This window comes from Euleptes europaea, chromosome 3 (assembly GCF_029931775.1).
Source record: "Euleptes europaea isolate rEulEur1 chromosome 3, rEulEur1.hap1, whole genome shotgun sequence".
Taxonomy (NCBI): Eukaryota; Metazoa; Chordata; class Lepidosauria; order Squamata; family Sphaerodactylidae; genus Euleptes; species Euleptes europaea.
In genome coordinates, this window is record NC_079314.1 from 91,806,590 (window position 1) to 91,826,433 (window position 19,844).

Below are 19,844 nucleotides of genomic sequence, written 5' to 3' on the forward strand. Positions count from 1 at the left end.
CAGACTGGGAAAAAGAAAACATTGTGGCCAATAGGGACCTAAGAACATCATTGGTGTCCTGGGTCTGTGGAGCCATGGAACAAAAACACAGCATCAAAAGAAACATGGCCAGTGGAACTGGAAAATCTCCCTGAAGGCCTCATGGCAGCCAGTGTCCTGGAGAAAGTAGGGATATTTTCCATCAGCGCTTGAGATAATAGGACTCTACCAACCAGGGAAAAACTGTATTCCCTAAAAAGGGAAAGCAGGGAACATAGAGTGAGGGACTACTTGTGGGTTGATGAACCCTGTCTGCTCAGGAAATCTGTAAGAGTAGACTTCTTCCACCACCTGGACTGCCGGGAAGGAAACGTGTTGTTTGGTCCTTTGCCGCAACTGGAAGAACCTGGGACAGCAGGACAGGAAATCCTCCTTCATGCTATAGATATTTACTTTCCCGTGCTGTATGCACTCATAGCAGCGGCTGAAAAAAGGTACAAAATGGTACTGGATCGTCCTGACTTCCAGAAGAAAAATGTGATCTCATGAAGGGAAATATTTAGGTAAACACCTTTGAACAAGTGCTTGTGAGAACCTTAGAACTGGAGTGAATACAGCACAGTTCTGAATATACGAAGACTATGTCTTCAGGTGGTATCAGCATAAAAGTTGCCCTGTCAGACAGGATCTGTTCCACTAGTCTGGGAGGGACCAGGAACCAAAGGTGTATGCAATAATCCCAATTGTTCTAGAGGACGACAACTGGAAACATTTATTGGGGAGGAGGGTATGGTTTTTAATGTCTCCTTGAAAACCCTTGTTTTGTAAATTCAGCCACCAGAGGTCTAATGGTCTTAGGCTGATGATCCACAATACACACAGAGGGGTATATTCACCAGTCTCAGAACCAAGCTGAAACCCATTAGTGTGTTTATTTGTTTGTTTAATTTTAATATTATTTCATTTTATTTTGAAGCCACAAGGTAGATACCCTAGGATCCAGTCCAGTAACTATGGTGATCAAAAAGATTCCTTTTAAGAACTGATCTATACTTGTAGATAAATCGTGCAGCTACCAGAGACCGAAAGGCCACCAGCCACTAAGGGTTTGGAGAGAAATCATTCAAAGTAGCTGCAAAGAACGCTATTCTTTGAGTAGGTAGCAAATGGGATTACAGAAGAATAACTAGCAAACCCAATGACCCACAGGGATTAGGACGCAACAGACAGGCAAAACTGCAGGACTGGTAAAATTAATTGTCCAATAGCCAATAATCCAATTACGGATCTACAGCACCACCTGCTGATGGCAGGAGAACAAGTGCAACTAGCCTGTAACATACTAGGGCCAGTTAACATAATTGTTCTTAGGTACAGGACTACAACTAAAAAGGCCTCCCAGGCAATAGAGGAAGGACTTTCAAAAAGGGAAGTTTCCTGAAAATTGGGCACATGTGGATCCATATTAAGGAGCCTGAGGCCCTGTCAGGGTCCCTTATCAGCATTTTCCCTTATCAAAGAGAAAAATACTTAGAATAAAAACCTGCGTGTTCTTAAATAAAGGGGTTCATTTGCAGTGCAATATAGAGACCTCAGCAGCAATTAACTCAATATGGAGGGAACCTGGTGCCCTGGATGGTTAAGAGCCCCATTCAGCACCTAGCACTAACATACCCCGGACTTAGCATTTATTAATCTGTAGTCATGCCACCTGAAAAGTCCTTGGGAAGTCAAACAACCTGTGAGTTGAGGAAATTTCCCCCTGATGTTGGGTAAATGCAGTATGCACAGGGTAAACGCAGAATGCACAGGACTTATGAGAAAATGTACGTAAGTTGCTTAGGCTAATTACAGCCCTAACACTGAAAAGTATTCTTCCCTTAATGGGAGATTCAGTGCTCGTGCCCAGAGTCAAAGGGATAGCCCCAGCAACCCCCGGAAAAAAATGGGAACCTGACCCATATTGAGATAGAAGTGTCTCAGCAACCATCAACTAAGAGGAATCCAGCATCCTCATTTCAGCTTTATATAGATTTTCCAACTTCTAGGTGAAAGCATGGCTATAAAAGGAAGTAAGCCAAATGTATACCACACAGGCTTCGCATAACACAACTCCTTGTCAGATCTGAGTTCGAATGTGAGGGAGAATATAAAATCTTCCAAGCCTATGCCATCCAGATTAACTGTTTTAGATACAGCTGAACAACCCTGTGGGTGAGACAGGCAGGAACTCTCATGGGTTGCATATGAGATGAAATGTCCTATGAGCCCTCCTTCCTTGATGCTGAGGCGGCCATGTAAATAGACTTCGAGGTTGGTGGGAAGACACATGTCACAAACAGGATGAGTGTCTATACACCCATGGGGGTATATGCATTCCAGCAGGAGCAACCCAAGAAGAGGCTCTGGAAACATAAGGGGGGGGGGGTAACGGAACATGGATGAGAAGCCTTCCCCACATGCTGGACAATATTTCAGCCCAAGCTTGCTTACCCCACCAGCAACGGCAATGCCTGACGTCAAGGGAAGCGGGGGGGGGGGGGCTGCAATGCCGAGACTCCTCCCCTTCTCCGAACAGATGCCGCCTCGGCAGCAATAGACAGTCAGCATGGAGACAACTCGAACCCGCTTGTCTCATCACCGAGTAGGAATCAGTGTATGACTTCGACAAGAGCCCGGTGGCTGTTGTAATGGTGCATCAGAGGCGAGCCAACATCGAGACTTTAACACCCGGAGGTGTTTAACACCTCCTTGGAATTGTTCGACCTCAAGAGCTCCTCTCTGCACATCATGGGGGACTGATCCCCTAGTGCTGTAGACTAGCAGGCTTTCCACGGAGCCTGTCGATGTCGAGGCATCATCCATGCACGTCATAGGGGCCAGAGCCCCTAGCGCCACAGTAAAACGGCTTCCTATGCAGCCTTTTGACTTTGAGGTCTCATCCATGCACGTCATGGGGGACGGAACACTGAGCCCCTAGTGCAACCGTACAACGGCTTTTCTCAGAGCCTGTCAACTTCGAAGTCTCATCCATGCAAGTCATGGAGGACGGAACCCCTAGTGCTGCAGCATATCCAGTCATTATCACAGTCTTTGGGTTTGAGACCTGTAAAGCCGGATTTCCTCACAGACATTTGAACTGGAGCAACAGAGCCCGAATGACTTGTAAAAATGAGAAAGAGACAAGATTAAAACAAGCATCTGAAACAGAACAGACCATTAATTTGTGGCATATTCATTCTGCATTTGGCAGAATTGTTAAAGAAAGCCATATTGGCAAAACAGTGACATCAAATGCTGAGAGAATTTTTTTTCTGAGGTAGAAGACACAAGTCTCTCAAATAGAACAAGCATTATTAATTTGTACCATACTATTGTACATTTGGCACATTTGTTAAATAAAGCCACATTGACAAAAGAAAAGAAATCAAATCCTGAAGAGAAGACTCTTCTAAAGTGAAAGAAAAGACATACCGTATTTTTCGCTCCATAAGACGCACTTTTTTCCTTCTCAAAAGTGAGGGGAAATGTGGGTGCGTCTTATAGAGCGAATGTGCGCACAGAGCCGGCTGGGCGCGCTGGGAGGCAGCCGGGGAAAGCTGCCTCGCGCCGTTCCAGCGCGCCCAGCCGGCTCTGTGCGCCCGCCCAGCCCGCTCTGTGCGCTTGCTCGCCTCCCAGCTGGGAAGCGGAGGGGGGGCGGCTTGGCGCGCCCGCCCGCCTCCTCCCCGCCCGCTCTGAGCGCTTGGCTCGCCTCTCCCGCCCGGCTCCTCCCAGCTCGCTCTGAGCTCTTGGAGCGCCCGCCCGCCTCCTCCCCGCCTGCTCTGAGCGCTTGGCGCGCCCGCTCCCTGCCCGCGTTTTTAGAGGAGTAAAACAAGATTTTTTCTTGTTTTCCTCCTCTAAAAACTAGGTGCGTCTTATGGAGCGGTGCGTCCTATGGAGCGAAAAATACGGTAAGTCTCTTAAACAGCACAACACTCATCGTTAGTTTGTGCTATAATCCTTTCATATTTGGCACATTTGTTACATAAAACCACACTGGCAAAAAGGAAATCAAATCCTGAAGAGAAAAATGTATCTAAAATAAAAGAAAAAGCACAAATCTCTCAAACGTAACAACAGTCAGTATTTTGTGCCACACTATTTCTACGTTTGGCACAGTCGTTAAATAAGGTCATAGTGGCAAAAAAATAAAATCCTGAAGAGAAATTTTCTCTGAGGCAACAGAAAAGACGCTCTGAAACAAAGCTAGCGCTCTCTCCACGGTGGCGAAGAGAGAACTGAGGGAGGAGCGCTCCTCCCCCCTCCGCCACATGACCATTGGGCGGGAAGTTGGCTCGCTCTTGGCCTGGGACGGAGGGGAGGGGGAGCGCTCCAGGCGCTCTGAAGCTCCTAAAGCTTTCTAGTCAGTTCTCCACGGCTGGCATGCGCAAGCGCAGTCCCATGCGGGACTGCACAGAAGCCACGAAGATGAACAGGCCCCTCTCGGAGGTTGGCAACCCTAGACACTGAAACCAGGCAAGGAACCGCAAAAGGACTACTCAGCTGGTTATCTAGTCGCCCCTTTAAACAAGAGAGCTCCAGGCCCAGAACACAGGGAGTGGTGACATTTTAAACACACACCGGCAGGTGTATTGGAAATATAAGTGGCTGGTATTACGCTCCTTTTGAAATGCTACATGCAGTGCTTTCTTGGGCTTATTTCTGTTTCCATTTTGGGACGGTGGGGGGTTGACAGCAGCTGACAACCACTTAGAACTCAGAGCTAAACATGAAGTCAAAGACTCTTTCTCAGCCCTTACTGAAACAAACAGAGTTTAGTCATTAAGAAAGCAGCAGACTTGGTTGCGCTGAAAGCAACAGAACAAGGAGAACTGGGGATGGTTGACAGGGGTGTAGCTGTGAAAACCATTTGGGAGGGGACACCATTGCTTACCTTGTATACAATAAGGTGGGGAGGGATAATTTTTTTTGCTCAGGGTAACAAAATAGCCCTGATAAACCCAGCAAGGTAAGGATCAAGTAGGAAGACAGGGGAGAAACAACCCCCTCCCACTTTCTCAAGTTCCACAGCAACCATGTGGGATGTGGCCAAGTGACGCTGAAATTAATAGTTGGATGCCCATGATAACATTGCCAATGAAGCCAATGGCAAGAACCACACCAGATGAGACATTTTGCATCAATCCCCTCTCATCTTAACTGGGCTCCCATCCTGACTGGAAGGTAAAATGTCGGTCTTCAGGACATAGCGGTGGAAGGCAACGAGCTGCGTCATGAGATGATGCAGAAAAAGGCATTGCTTGTAATGCTCGCAGAGAAAGGCTTTGCTTGTAATGCTCGCACACTAACGCCAGGCTTGCAGCCAAGAAGTGTAGTGGAGAACAATGCTGAATATTTGAGCAAATGGACACGCACCCTCTAAAGGAGTTTTACTCTATGAAAAGTGGCAGCCAACTTACTGTGCAGATGGCAAAACTCTGCTGTGCACACGTTACGGCAGTGGTCAACAGCACTCCCACCTATACTGTCTTCCAATGCTATAGCAGAAAGGTAGGGTATACTCCAGTGTAGGGCTGCCAGCTTTTAAATGGGTCCTTCTAGCTATCGTTTTAATATCAATTTGATGCCCATTTCTGCAAATTAAACCTCTCTTAAAGGGGATTGGACATTTTTTCCCTGGCCCATTGGGCAACTTTACCAGCACCTGTTTAAATCTTAAATCACTTACACACTTGAAGTTGATGTCTGTATTATGAGTTAGGAAATTAAGCTTTTTTTGGCTTAATTTAATCTTGCAACTGGGACAAAAGGATCCATGTAAAGTCCTTAAAATACCCTTCTAGATTCCTGGAAATGTTACTCAGTGATACCACAGCACCTTCTCAAGGTCTTCAGAACCTTAATAACCACTTGATTTCCCCCCCTTCAAAGTAAGATTCTAAGGATAGTGGATTCTCCAACCAATATCAGACTCCACCCTCATTTAGTGCAATTGTTGAATCCACCACCCAGAATGCCATATTATGGAATCAACCATGGCAGCCACTGGGAAAAACTGAGGAAGTAGGTAGGAGCAGGAGAAAAGAAAGAGGCAGAGAGTTGGCGGGCCACTGAGAGGGTCAGTAAGGCTGAGTAACCCCTACTTAGGAGGTGAAACATAACTACAGAGCCCAGAAACTCTCCATCTTTCCTGCTAACAACAGCTGAAAGAAAGAAAATGTAGACCGTGTAGAATATGACCAGGAGATTGTCACACAAGCCAATATTTGACAGTCCCATAAAGCATGAACACAAGACAAGTCACTGGCCACCGTGTCCACCCATTTCCTTTAGCGGATGCTGCGTGGCAGTACAAGCTGCTCTGAAGCCAGCCTCAAAACGATCTTTATTATTATTCAGTCTTCCAGACATGGGTCCTAACATGGTCCAATCTGAATAGAGGTAGAATGCCCTATGCTGGAGACAGGAAAAAGAGCAGAGAGTGGTCTGATGCATCACTTCCTGTACTATATGTACATTTCTCTTGCTCTGCTGACACATTTGTCTCAATGAGCTTTTGGAAACAAAAGGTGAAAGTGAGGTAAGTGAACCCACCATGAGCAAACAGCCTTCCTTTCTGAGGAAAAAGAAAATGGTTTCCAGCCTCAGGTTTTGAAAGAACAGCCTAGTATTCTCCAGCCATTCAGGGCAAGGCCCCATGTTTACGGCCCACTTCAACAAAGGTCTCCACACACCGATCAATATCTTCTTCACTGTGAACAGCTGAGATCTGTACACGAATCCGTGCCTTCCCCTTGGGCACCACTGGGTAGCTGAAGCCTATGACATAGATGCCTGTTGGATGAGAAAACAGAGGTTGGACAAGGGCTTACATATCTCAAAAAATGGATGGTGGTAATATGTGTTGATTCAAATATGTGGTGATAACATGGTCTGGGTTGGTGAAGCATCAGGACTGAACCCATGTGGTGGTAGGGTATTCAACTGCTCAAGGAACTGAACATTTTGCAGTCTATTATTTCGGCGAGGCAAGGGAAAGCTGCCAGTTTGGCTGGGATCTAAGCTTCAAAGAGGCAGCCTGAGGACTGGGTTGTTAAGATAGATACAAGGAGACTGAAAGGAAGAAAGAAATCGGGGAAAACATGAAGGGGGGGGAAGGAACCTAAACGAAATGTAGATGGCTTGAAGAAAGAGACAGAGGAGATCGAGACTGGGTAGCCACCTCCTGCCTCAAGTGGGGGCTCTGAAGAAACTCCATAACACTTGACACAGAGGGGCTGTTTGCTATAGAAAGCAAGAGATGGTGACAGGAGTGATAGAAATCACTTTGACTCTTGATCAGACTGATTAAGAAGGAAGCTGTTGATAGGTCTAGAGTCTATCCTGAGTGACAGTGGTAGCTTTTACAATCACTGCAGCAGGGTGACCTAGCAATGCTGGTGGTGGTGGGGAGAATAGACAAGGGCAAAATGCATTTGAAGGGAGAAGGTAAATGGCTAATTCAAATCAATACATGATTGTTTGGGCTGCAGGCCTTTGGTAATGTTCAATACTTCCAATACAACACTATTGAGAGGTACATCCCCATGATCCTTGACAGGTCCCAGTGGAAACTTTGGCTGACACAGGACAGCAAAATCTCTTCAACCAGCTTCAAAATCTGGTCAAGAAGAAAGGGAATATTTGGCCTTACAGGGTGCCTCCATGGGCTGCCCACGCGAGGCTGGCTTTCTAGGGCCAATGCTGCCCCCTAGAGAGCTGTCAGGAAATATGCCATGTAGAAAATGGAATCATAGCTTCGCTTCAGCTCATCTGACCTGACACAATTAGAAAGAAAGGTGTCTATGTTGCTCCAGTCAGCCAGTGTAAAGCTGAAGCCTTACACTGGCAGGGCTTCTTGTAAATTAACAAATGCATAACAGCAGGTATTCAAAGAGATGAAGTCTTACCCAGCTTCGCATACCCATCTTATCTCTTGGTTCGCAGAACTGATTTTATGGACAAGAAGAACGGCATTCTGATGGAACGGCTTCTGAGCTAGGGAGGTGGCAGGTGAGTTTTTCCTCCTCCCTGACAGAAGCTTTAGAACAACCTCTGGCTGGCTTGGACTTGGCCTATCTGTGGGCAAAGACATCAAAGGCCACAGTTACCTCTCTTCAGCATGTCATCAGCCATCAGGGTCGCTAGCCGGGCATCCCCCAACATCACAGGGCAAATTGGGTGATTATTTCCTGAAATGGTGAATCCCGCTGCTGCCATCTTGCTTCGGAACCTGAAAGGAAAAAGAAAGCTTTCATCCCTCTCTTCAGAATCTCCCTGACCCTAAGATCGCTGGCCAGATACACAAGTCAGTACAACAGTACCAGCTGTCCCTCTCAAGTGTTGTGCAGTGACAGGACTGTATTTTAATATATTACTTCCATTCCAAATTATGAAACTTCTACAAAACCATTTTACCGGTAGTACAAATTAAGATACCTAGCAAATGCTGCTTCACTTTGGTCCTGGATATGTCACCATTTTCTCTTAACACTGGCAAGTACTGAGATGGTGCCAAGTAATTTGGATACAGTGGCAGAAGTGGAGGCCCCTTGGCCATCTTTGGGTCCAATGTTGATCCAATTCAGCCAGCTCTCATCAGCAGGACCTTGTTGACAGGACCTTGGCAGCTGTGAAGCCTACGACTTGCCTCTTGGACCCATGCCCCTCCTGCCCGGTCAAGGCCAGTGTTTGGGGGGAGGGTATGAGATTCCCTGGAAATTATTAACTCTTCCCTTAGCTCAAGGGTTTTTTCTTGAAAGAGGCAATTATAAATCCACTGCTCAAAAAACCATCTCTTGACCCAAGCAATTTGGCCAACTACTGCCTTGTGTCTAATCTGACTTTCCTGGGTAAGGTAGTTGAACAGCTCCAGGTTTTCCTGGAGGACTCTTCCGCCCTTGACCCCTTTCAATCCTGGTTCCAGCCCGGTCATGGGACAGAGACCACCCTGTTGGCCTCACAGACGATCTCTGTTGCCAGCAGGATCAAGGTAGATCCGCACTGCTGATTTTGCTTGATCTGTTGGCAGTGTTCGACATGGTCGATCACGATCTGCTGGCCTACTGCCTCGCCAACGCTGGAGTCTGTGGAACTGCCTTGCAATGGCTGATTTCCTTTCTTCAAGGCCAGGGACAGAGGGCGATGCTTGGGGAACTTCCACCTGGTGCCTTCAGGTGTGTGGAGTTCCACAGGGTGCGAATCTTTCCCCAATGCTTTCTAACATCTTTATGCGCCCCCTCGCCCAGTTGGTGTGTAGTTTCGGGCTAGGCTGCCATCAATATGCAGATGACAGCTTTTTCTGTTGCTGGGAAGCTGGCCTGGTGTTCTCCCTGAGGCCCTGACCTTGGAGCCGTAGTGAAATGGTTGAAACAGAGCCACCTGATGCTAAATCCAGAGAGGACGGAGGTCCTGAGGTTAAGTTTTTTTTGAGGGGGGGGGGTCCAGGTCAGGCAGTCCAATTCCCAGCCCTTGACAGGTTGCAGTTGGTTCCATCTCCCTCTGTCAAGAGTTTGAGTGTGATCCTGGATGTCTCTCTTTCTTTGGAGACCCAGGTTAACAACGTGGCCTGGACAGCTTTTCTCCATCTCCACCAGGCGTGCTAGTTCTTGCCTTACCTGCCACCTGCTGATCTGACCACAGGGACCCACAGGGACCCATGAAATGGTCACCTCCAGTCTGCACTACTGCAACTCGCTCTACGGGGGCTACCCTTGAGATTGCTCTGGAAGTTGCAACTGGTCCAGAATGCAGGCTGCGCACCATGCAGTGCATGTATCCAGCCTGCGCTTTGACAGCAGCACTGGCTACCAGTTGTGTACCGGTTCAGGTTCAAGGTTTTGGTGCTGACCTTCAAAGCTCTGTCCGCGGACCCTCATATCTTTGGGACCGCCTTCTCCAGTGCACGCCCGTGAGCCCTTACAGTCATCATCAGAAAATCTAGTGGTGGTCCCTGGCCCGAAGGCTATCTGGCTGTCCTGGACTAGAGCAAGAGCTTTCTCAGCCCTGGCCCCTACCTGATGGAACGTTCTGCCTAGGGAAGCCCGAGTTCAGTTTCGTCAGGGCTGTAAGGCAGAGCTGTTCCGCCAGGCATATAGTTGAGGGCAGCGACGGTATACAGCGAATCTATTAGCTGGCCTAGAACTTGTGCCCCCCCCACATTATGTACTTTTAGATCATCCAGTCATCCCGGTTAGCCAGTGTGCATCTGCTCCCAGTGCCTTTACTGGCAGCTGTATTTCAGCCGAGAGTACTATTAGAACTTGCACACTGCTGCTTTCTTAGTGCATCTATTGTACTGTTTCTTAATTTAGTTTTAATCCTTGTATTTATTTAGCGTATTTTAAATTGTTGTTACCCGCCCTGAACCCTGCTATGCAGGGGCAGGGTGGGTTATAACAATAACAATGTACAGGAGAGATTTGAAATAGCAGGGGGTGAGAAGGAGAAAATGAGGGCTAAGGGACATTTCATAAACCAAGCCATGGATATCCAGTGAGACCCTGGTGGGTGGGCCCTTGCCCATTTGTTGTAGGGTACTGAAAGCCCCAACTAGGATGTTACACAGCTCCACAGATCTTGGCCATCTTCTGGGCATGGAGTAGGGGTCACTGGGTGTGTGTGGGGGGGAGGTAGTTGTGAATTTCTTACACTGTGCAGGGGGTTGGACTAGATGACCCTGGTGGTCCCTTCCAACTCTATGATTCTATAATTCACAATCACTCTCTTTCTCTCACCGTGTAGTCTTGGCAGCCATGGACTGCGCAATGGCATTGCTCTCCATGAGCAGATCCAGAGCCTTGGAAGCACAACCCACCACAGCAGGAGGCAAGCTATTGGAGAAGAGGTAAGGGCGAGAGCGCTGGCGCAGAAGATCAATTAGTGCTTTGGGGCCAGTGGTGTAGCCACCTGCAAAGAGAAGAAATTACTACGATAGAGCTGGTTTACAAAACCTGGGACCCAATAAGCCATACATTGTGGCCTACCAAGTACTTGATACCATCCCTTACACTCAAATTTTGGAGTCCTAGGCAAATAGCAAACCCAGGAAGACCTTGATGGGCCTTGGTACATGAGTAGTGTGTTCTTGTGTTCTTGGTAGAGAAATCTTTAAGGAAGAAAAGCAGGAAGCAAACAGCAGGAAATGGCTGCCCAAGGGCTTCGCCACGCCATGGAATAACCTTCCTCTCTGCTAGCGTGGCTCCGTGCCCAGCAAGTCAGTGAAAGATAACCATAACAGACAATTCCTTCCACCAAGGCATCAGGTGCTACCATAAGGAAAGTTGGATAGCAGAAGGCTTTGTTGTCCCAATCCCACCTCCAATTTTTCTTTAGAAAGAGTCACTGGATGGCCTTTTGCTCAAGGTTTAACCTCTACATTTGTGGTGGAGAAGACAGTGGCACTTCCTGGTGCAGGGGTTATATCAGCTGCTCATCCAGGAAGACAATGCTTGTCTTCAAATGCCCTCCTCCACACACACACACAAATGTCCCCACTGGGCTGCTGGGTCCATGGCATCATGGTTGAACAATGGGTTCGGTTCAGAGACCACCAGTGCACCCCTATTCTAGTTTCAGTAACTGCCCCTGCTGCAGTGATGTTCATTAGGTCTAATCTCCTTAGCTTTGGCCAAAATACTGGACATATGGGGGGGTATGTGAAAGGGGTGAGAGATCATGGATGGTGCTGCTAGGCAGAGTTGTGGGACACAGCTGGGTATTTTAACAAAATTCAAGCCTTTGCAAACAGAGATGGGACAGCACTAGTTAGAGACTGCACCTGCTGCTCCCCCAAGTGCCTTCCCCAGGGTTGAGTTGATTACAGCGACTTGGTCCATCACACCCAAGAGATCATCAGTGCCCCTGCAAGGAGAGAATTACCTTTATTAGCCTAGGCGGCTCAGGCACTGCTTGTTTCCCATCTCGCGCAACTTGTTTTTTCCCAGCACAGCAGGGGAAAAGTCTCAAGATCCCATTCAATCTAAATTGGTACAGGCAACCGTGACCCACTTACTTAGAAGATTGTGGCCAAAAGGGGTAGCGGTGGAAGAGAGGATATCTACTGTTAAAATGAGAAGGGTTGCCAAGATTCTTCTTTCCCTGTTAACATCACGGGAGGTTCTACAAAAAGACCCACTGTTAAATAATTTCAGATAGGTAGCTGTGCTAGCCTACAGAAGCAAAATAAAACCGGAGGCTAGTAGCACCGAAGGTTTTGTTAGACTTCAAGGTAACCACTGGACTTCTGTTTTATCCCAGCATTAAACAGAATAAAATGTTTATTTGAGCTTATAAGGCCCATTTTATTAAAGCCAGACTTTTGCACTTTAGTTAAAGGTGATGGCATTACACAACATCATAAAATATTATAACGCAGCAGTGCTAACTGCTGTTATATTTACACCATGGATTAAATATCAATGACAGATCACCTGGAATAGCAGAACACAATGGAGTAGAACTCTCTTAACCCTCTCAAATACGAACATAAGAAGAGACCTGATGGATGAGACCAGGGGCCCATTTAGTCCACCATCCTGTCTCACACAGTGGCCAACCAATTCCTCAGAAGGTCCAACAACAGGTCACAGAGGCCAAGGCCTTCTCCTGATGTTGTCTCCTGGCACTGGTATTCAGAGGTTTACTGCCTCTGAATGTGGAGATTCCCTTTAGTCACATGGCTAGTAGCCACTGATAGTCCTATCCTCCATCAATCTGTCTAATACCCTCTTAAAGCTGTCTTCGCCTGTGGCCATCACCACATCTTCTGGCAGCGATTTCTGCATTTTAACCACTTGTGGAAAGAAATATTTCCTTTGTCCATCTTGAATCTACCTCCCGTCAGCTTCGCTGGATGTCCTCAAGTTCTAGTAATTGCGGAGAGGGTGAAAACGTTCTCTTTGTCAACTCTTTCCACCCTGTGCATAATTTTATAAACCTCCAGCATGTCCCTCCCTTAGTCATCTCTTTTCTAAACTGAAAAGTCCCAGACCCTTCTACCTTCCCTCATAGGAAAGGTGCTCTAACCCCCTAATCATCTTGGCTGCCCTCTTCTGTACTTTTTCGAGTTCTGCAATGTAATTTTTGAGATAAAGTGATCAGAACTGCACACAATATTCCAGATGAGGCCGCACCGTAGATCTAAATGGGGGCATTATAATATGGGCTGTTTTTTTTTTTTTAAAGAGTGTAAAACATAGGGAGAGTGTGATCTATATATCTAATTCTGAACATGGCTCCAGAATATGGATAAAAAAATCTGCACAATGGGACCATGTACATAGAGGGAAATTTGGCAGGCACTGCTGGAAGGCCCCAGAAAAAGGCCAGAAAGCAAAGGAGAGCTGAAAAAGGGAGAGAAAGCAGCCTGGTGGGAGAGTAATTGGGGGCCAGCAGGAATCAGATGGGATTTCCCCTACAAGTATTACATGGTTCAGCACCAGAGGAAGAGACAAAGTAAGATAATCAGATCTTATACCTCCCATTGGGTCCAAGGAATCCAGTGGCATGACATTCGTCAATGAAAACAATGGCTTTGTATTTCTGGGACAGGCTACAGATTTCCTTCAAGGGAGCAATGTCACCATCCATGGAGAAGGCACCATCAGTGGCCACCAACCTCAGGCGATGTTTCTGGGAAGATGACCATGTGGCATATAAGCAAAAGCCTGCAATACTTAAAAATACTGCTTTTGGTGAGGAACGGGAGGTAGATGCTGACACGAAGAACTGGAACATCATACACAAACACAGAACCGTAGCATTGGACAGAACCTGATGGATAATCGATTGTTTTCAAATTTTTCTGGGAACCCTTTCCATATCAACGCTCTTGTGGAGGAACCCCTGAGCATCTACCTCGGTGCATGGCAGAAGAGATTGGGGCATGCTGTATGCTGTACACCTGGCTCACAAAAAAACACTGTCCAGCCCAATGTGAACTGAAAATACAAGTCCCATTCAGCAGTACGCTATGGACTGCACAACAAGGCAAGATGGAAGTAATGGTCAATATTGCCTAAATTTCTCCAATATTACCAATCCTTTGCAATCTAGCAGGCCAGTCCTGTCACACGAAGCAACATGCTAACAGATCATCCTAGGAGAAACAGTTCCAACTTACCTGTGCATCCTGCAGTTTGCTTTCCAGATCTTGCATGTCCATGTGCTTGTAGCGATATTTATTGGCCTTACACAACCGGATCCCATCAATGATGGAGGCATGATTCAGTTCATCGGAAAGGACTGCATCCTCTGGGGTCAGTAGGGCCTTGGCATACCAAAATAAAAACCACAGCAAGCTCAGTTGCTTTCCGAGAAGTAGGTCACCAATTCAATCCCCTTCATCCACAGTTAAAAATGTCAAGTAGTAAAAGTGGGAAAGTCCTCTGCACCAGACACTGGAGAGCACTGCCACTCAGGAAAGCCAATGGACACATGAAGCTGCCTTCTACCGAATCAGACCTTTGTCAATCAAGGTCAGTGTTGTCTACTCTGACTGACAGTGGCTCTCCAAGGTATCAGGTCTTTCACATCACTGACTACTTGATCCTTTCAACTGGAGATGCTGGGGATTGAAGCTGGGACCTTTTGTATGCAAAGCAGATGTTCTAACATTGAGCCAAAACCCCTCACCCAATGGTCAACTCCTGGTATATGGCGGATGCTCATGTGAAACAGATTCTCCCTCAAAACAAGGGACAAGTGCATGGCCAGATTAAGGTGTATCTACAGGTTCAGGCTCAGCTAAATTCAGTGACTTCAGGGTTAGATCTGGCTATGTGGTTACACGAGATAAGCAGCCAGGCTTCTATTCCTACTGCATCTGCTCCTGTCCATTCCCTACTATGGATCAGTTTTCATCCTTCAAGGCAGCTATTTTGCTCATAGGAAGATTGACTTTTTGATATCAACTGGGCTTCCTTCTTCTCTCAAACCAGCCACCCCCAGACAAACATACTTTAAATTTTCAGAATTTCAAGTGGCCACCATCAGCACCCTATTCATAAAGTGTTACACACCTCAAAGATTCCAGCATTGGCATCAAAGCAGCTGGCGTAGAGGATGGCATCTTCTCTTTGATGGAAACGAGCAATCTTCTCCTCCAGCTCCTTGTGTATATTCTGCAGAGTTGGAAAGCAGACAGGGAAAACAAAGAACACAAAATACGGACAGAAGACAAAATTGGCAGTCATTAAAATTATAATAGGACACTCTTCTGCATGTCATGTTTAATACATGCTTTGTTCAGATGACAGCTCCATTTGCTTATTAGATGTATCATCTTTTTTACTGCATTGATTTACGTTGTGCCTTGAGTCTCAGTGAGAAAGGACTATAAACAACATAAATAAATAACAAGAATTTAAAAAAACCCTCACAAGCAACCTTGAGGGGAGAAATGGCTTTGAGATAGCCTCCTACATCTTGGGTTGGGTCCTGGGCAAAATCTCTCTGTCACTGGAGTGGAACCTCTCTGCCTTCCCAACCCATTGCAGCCCAAAATGTTGCTCCTACAGAGAACCCTCAGGAACAACATGAGAGACAAATCGGAGGTCTGCCATGCAATGGGGAGATCAGTAAAAAAAACAAAAAAACCCTCTTCCATCAGTGGAAATTTCTATTGGATTCAACTCTGTGTTTACTGATGTTTCCAGGCCATTTGGGATGGCCCAGATGCCCTGACCCATACAAACCACACTGTACCCTTGTTCAGCCCAAGCTGGTCACCAAAGCAGCTTTACCTTGAAAGGGAAATTGGAGACTCAGCATGCCTGATGCACTGAGAACAGGAGAAAGCACGATATTAGCACTAGAAACTAGCTATCATTCCTTTATTTAATAAAATAATAATGGACCTAGTAAAAAAGACTTCTGCCATGGCAGTTACCGAAGAAGGTGAGTGGCATTCTAACATGTTTGCATTGTAAATATGGTTATATCAATGGAAATAGAAGAGGTGGGGGGAAAAAACGGAAACCCCTTCTGGCTCCACACTCTTGTTCTTTCTTACTTGTGTTCCACAGATGAAGCGGACGGAACTAAGGCCAGCTCCATATTTCTCCAGGCTATTTAGTCCAGCGTTAATCACCTCAGGGTGACTGGAGAGTCCAAGGTAATTATTGGCACAGAAATTCAGGATATCTGCAACAAAAGGGGGAGGGGAGAGGAATCAGCAGGAAGAAAGGAGCAGTGGCTACAGATGTTGGCTTCAGGTCACTTGGTTCCTTTTGATTTGAAAAAGGCTTAAACCCAGATTGTCCCAGCACGCTCGGACCCCAAAAGGCACAAGATTTGTCCATAAGCCAAATTCTCAAGGACAGCAAAAAGACAAGTTAGGCACCCCTCTTGGTACTTCTCCTACATGCCAAAGAGATCAGTTGTATACTGTAATAAAACTGTTCATCAGCTATAGCTACATTTGGGCCCCTGGAATGGACAAAGCAAGGAAATAGCAATCTGGACCGTTGACCCTCTGAAGAGTTCCAGTATTTGTTGCCCTAGGACTGCCTTTGTGGACAAAGATATTTCAAGATTACAGGAACAGAAAAGGACAGTTGAAGCTTCAGCACTAAACAAGTGAAAGGTTGTTCTAAGAAAGGGAAAGCAATGCTGCTCTTAGCACCAGGTGGAGACGCTGACAATGAACAGAAAAAGAATTTCCAGTTCAGGCACTGTAAGTAGATCTGTTTTGAGAGTATAAGCATAGGTTACCAGAAATCCATGCATGAATGTGATAAACCAATAAGAAAAGCACTTGCTACAACATGCCAGTGATAGACTGAACAGAACAAATTGGCCGCTGTACTACCTTCTCCCTCATACGAGCATCCAACCTTCAGAAAATCGTCTTCCAAGCCCTGCTCTCTGTGCCACCATCTGCGAAGGTGAGGTGTGGGTGGCAACAGGGGCAGGGCTTTTTCATTGGTGGCACCTCGTCTTTGGAACGCTTCCCCCTTCTTATGTGGCACCTACCTTACCATCCTTTAGGCAACAGGCCAAAAACATTTTTACCTAAGCTGAACGGTTTAATTTTTCAAAACTGTTTTTTATGGTAGGCTTCTAGCCTACGAATTGTTTTGCGGATATTAATTTAGGCTGATAAATGTTGCTGTATGCTGTTTTTAATATTGGTAATTCTTAAGTTTTTTAAATAATTATTTTACTGGTTTGCTTTCATTTTTTTGAGCTGCTTCAAATAGATTTCTGGAGAGTCAGTAGAATGAAACAGGTAAGATGGAACTTTTCTTGGATAAGGTGAGCGGGCTCTTGTAGGAATGGTGCCTCCGGCACTAAAAGCTTTGCTGTTTGCTCTGTGACTAGTACTGGCAGATCTGGTGGGCTAGGCCAGCTCACTCTAGTGTGGACTGAAGGAGCTGTGCCTGGAAGAGAGTCTGAGATAAATCCCAGAGCAGTTCCTGGCCAGTTAGGTTTTTGCTGAGCTACCCTGCACTCCCACTTTCATCGGCCCAACAAGGTATGGGGTGGGAGAAAACACACCTGCATTTTTCAGCCTTTCACACAGCAGCATATGAATCCAACATAACATCCTTTCTCATTGTTTAAGTACACAAGGTCACAGAAAGCGATGCTGACTTCTACCCCAAAAATAAACCAGTCTGTCAACCAGCTCAAAATTCTCGGTTCTATTCACCACCAGGCAATTACTGGCATATGTGTGCTGTGTCAAGTTTTACAACCCATGACTATGCAAGCTCTCTCCAGTCCCATTCTCCAACTTCAGCCTTGGCCTTGCTTTTTTTTTTTTAATTACACAATTTTAATAATAATCATGCTGAATATCTTTGCTTTTTCCATATGGCACAATTATTTGAAATAATGTCTGTTATTTTTTCCCCTTTCCTAAAGGAAAGGAAGTTATAAAAGGAACTTCTGCATGCATAGGTATTTCACGGCCTACATTTATAAGAGCAGCTGTCTCCTATTTTGTAATTCCCTTAAAGCATGCCAAGATAGCTGCCCACAGACTGGGCTGTTTTGGCTGAGGGATGTTTGCCTACCCATCAAAGCCTGGGTTTTGCAGCACTATATGTTGCAACACTATATGCTCTGCAATCAGATTTGCAAACAGAGGGGTTTTTGAAGGTATATTCTCCATTCAGTAGGGCAGCAGTAAACTATCCTGTTTAGCAAAAGACTCGCTGGGCAACTTTATAATACTTTCTTCAGATTCTCTAGGGCTGACACCATTTTGTTCACTAGCAGCTGCAGGGTGTCTTTCACATGTACATGACAGGCAACATTCAGTAGAGACACAGCTTTTAATTCCTGCAGAAACTTTATTCCAGAGACTTTGCAAATCAGTCTTATGTGCCACTGAATAAAACAGGAGACCAGTGGTACCTTTATGACTAACACAATTTATCTCAGCATAAGCATTCATAAAGGACAACTCACGCAGACGCATGAAAGCAGCCAGACAGAAGTATTTACTCCTAGGAACAGGAGTATTTATACTCCTTCTAACATCAAGGCCCTGACCTGGATGGCCTAGGCTAGCTCTATCTCATCAGATCTCAGCAGGGTCGGCCCTGGTTAATACCGGGGTTGGAGACCACCAAGGAAAAGCAGAGTGGCTACGCAGAGCCAGACAATGGCAAACCACCTCTGAACGTCTCTTGCCTTGATGGGGGTTACCGCACTTGTATTCCCAGCGATGAATTAAGAGTTTGAAAATGTTATTTAAAATACTGTTTGCACTTTCTATGTATTCCCACCGATGTATTAAGCGTTTGAAAACGTTATAAAAAATACTGTTCGCACTTTGTTTGGCCCCTTTAGCTGTGAAGACGTCTTCCAACCATTTATAAGCCATGGTATCCAAAAACCCTTTTAAAGCGATGTTTTTTATAACATTTTCAAACTCTTAATACATCGCTGGGAATACAAAGGGCGGTAACCCCCCCCGAAAACCCTACGGGATCGCCATAAGTCAATTAAAACTTGATGGCAAATCCCACCAAACAGGAAGGCAGCAGTGGATTGCTATTACAAAAACCCCTTTAAAAAACACTACCCAAGCAAAAAAAAAAAAAATTAAACAATATTCTCGGAGTGGCTCCCAACTCTTAATAAGCAGGCAAAGCAGAATCACCATAAAATAGATCTCTGGCAGGGTGAAGCATGATATGCAGATACAATGCAGCATACAGGTGTAGCTGAATGCAATACCTGCGCCTTTCAATGCAATACCTTTGAATGCAATACCTTTTGTAGCCTTTGAATGCAATACCTGCGCCTCTGAATGCAACGCCTACCCCACCTCGACGCGCCCTCTCCCCCCACCCCGTCAGTCTCCACCTGAATGCCTCCCCCCACCCCACTCCAGAGCCCTGCCCCACCCACCGCCTCGGCTTCCTTCAACGTGAATGCGCGGCCCTTGCTTCGAGGTGATCACCCTCTCGCTCTTCCACGTCCCGGCCCCTCGGATGCCTTCCAGCTCTCTTTCCAGTACGTGCTTGAGCTGGGCGAGAGCAGACTGCGCCCTGAAAGGGCTGCAGGGCCCCAGAGAAAGCGGGGGTCGGACAAGCCGGCTGCACCACATCCCCCCAACCAGAAAGAGTTGGAGATCAAAAAAAAAGGGGGGAGGGGGGGAGGACAGCCATGTGGAAGGAGGTGTAGGCTCAAATAACCAATCAGGAAGCTAAGAGACTCGATGCAAGCAGAACTCCTTCGTGTATTTAAAGAGACAGACTCCCCCTTCGACAGTACGCTTTGCGATTCGGGGGGTGGGGATCTTGAACGGGACGGACATAGCTGGCTGCACGCTCCTAAGCATGTCTCCGTTGCATTGGGCTTACTCCAAC

General features: G+C 46.4%; 1 protein-coding gene across 1 annotated transcript; it reads right to left on the reverse strand.

Moving 5' to 3' along the window:
- Positions 1-6,593: 6,593 nt before the first annotated feature.
- On the reverse strand, positions 6,594-19,582 carry GCAT (glycine C-acetyltransferase). The gene is made up of 9 exons (XM_056846695.1): positions 19,384-19,582; positions 16,031-16,161; positions 15,039-15,140; positions 14,141-14,287; positions 13,496-13,650; positions 11,798-11,880; positions 10,755-10,926; positions 8,130-8,251; positions 6,594-6,813 (listed from the first exon to the last, which is right to left on the reverse strand). The coding sequence occupies exons 1-9, from the start codon at positions 19,580-19,582 to the stop codon at positions 6,662-6,664; spliced, it is 1,263 nt and encodes a 420-aa protein (XP_056702673.1). The 3' UTR covers positions 6,594-6,661.
- Positions 19,583-19,844: the final 262 nt, after the last annotated feature.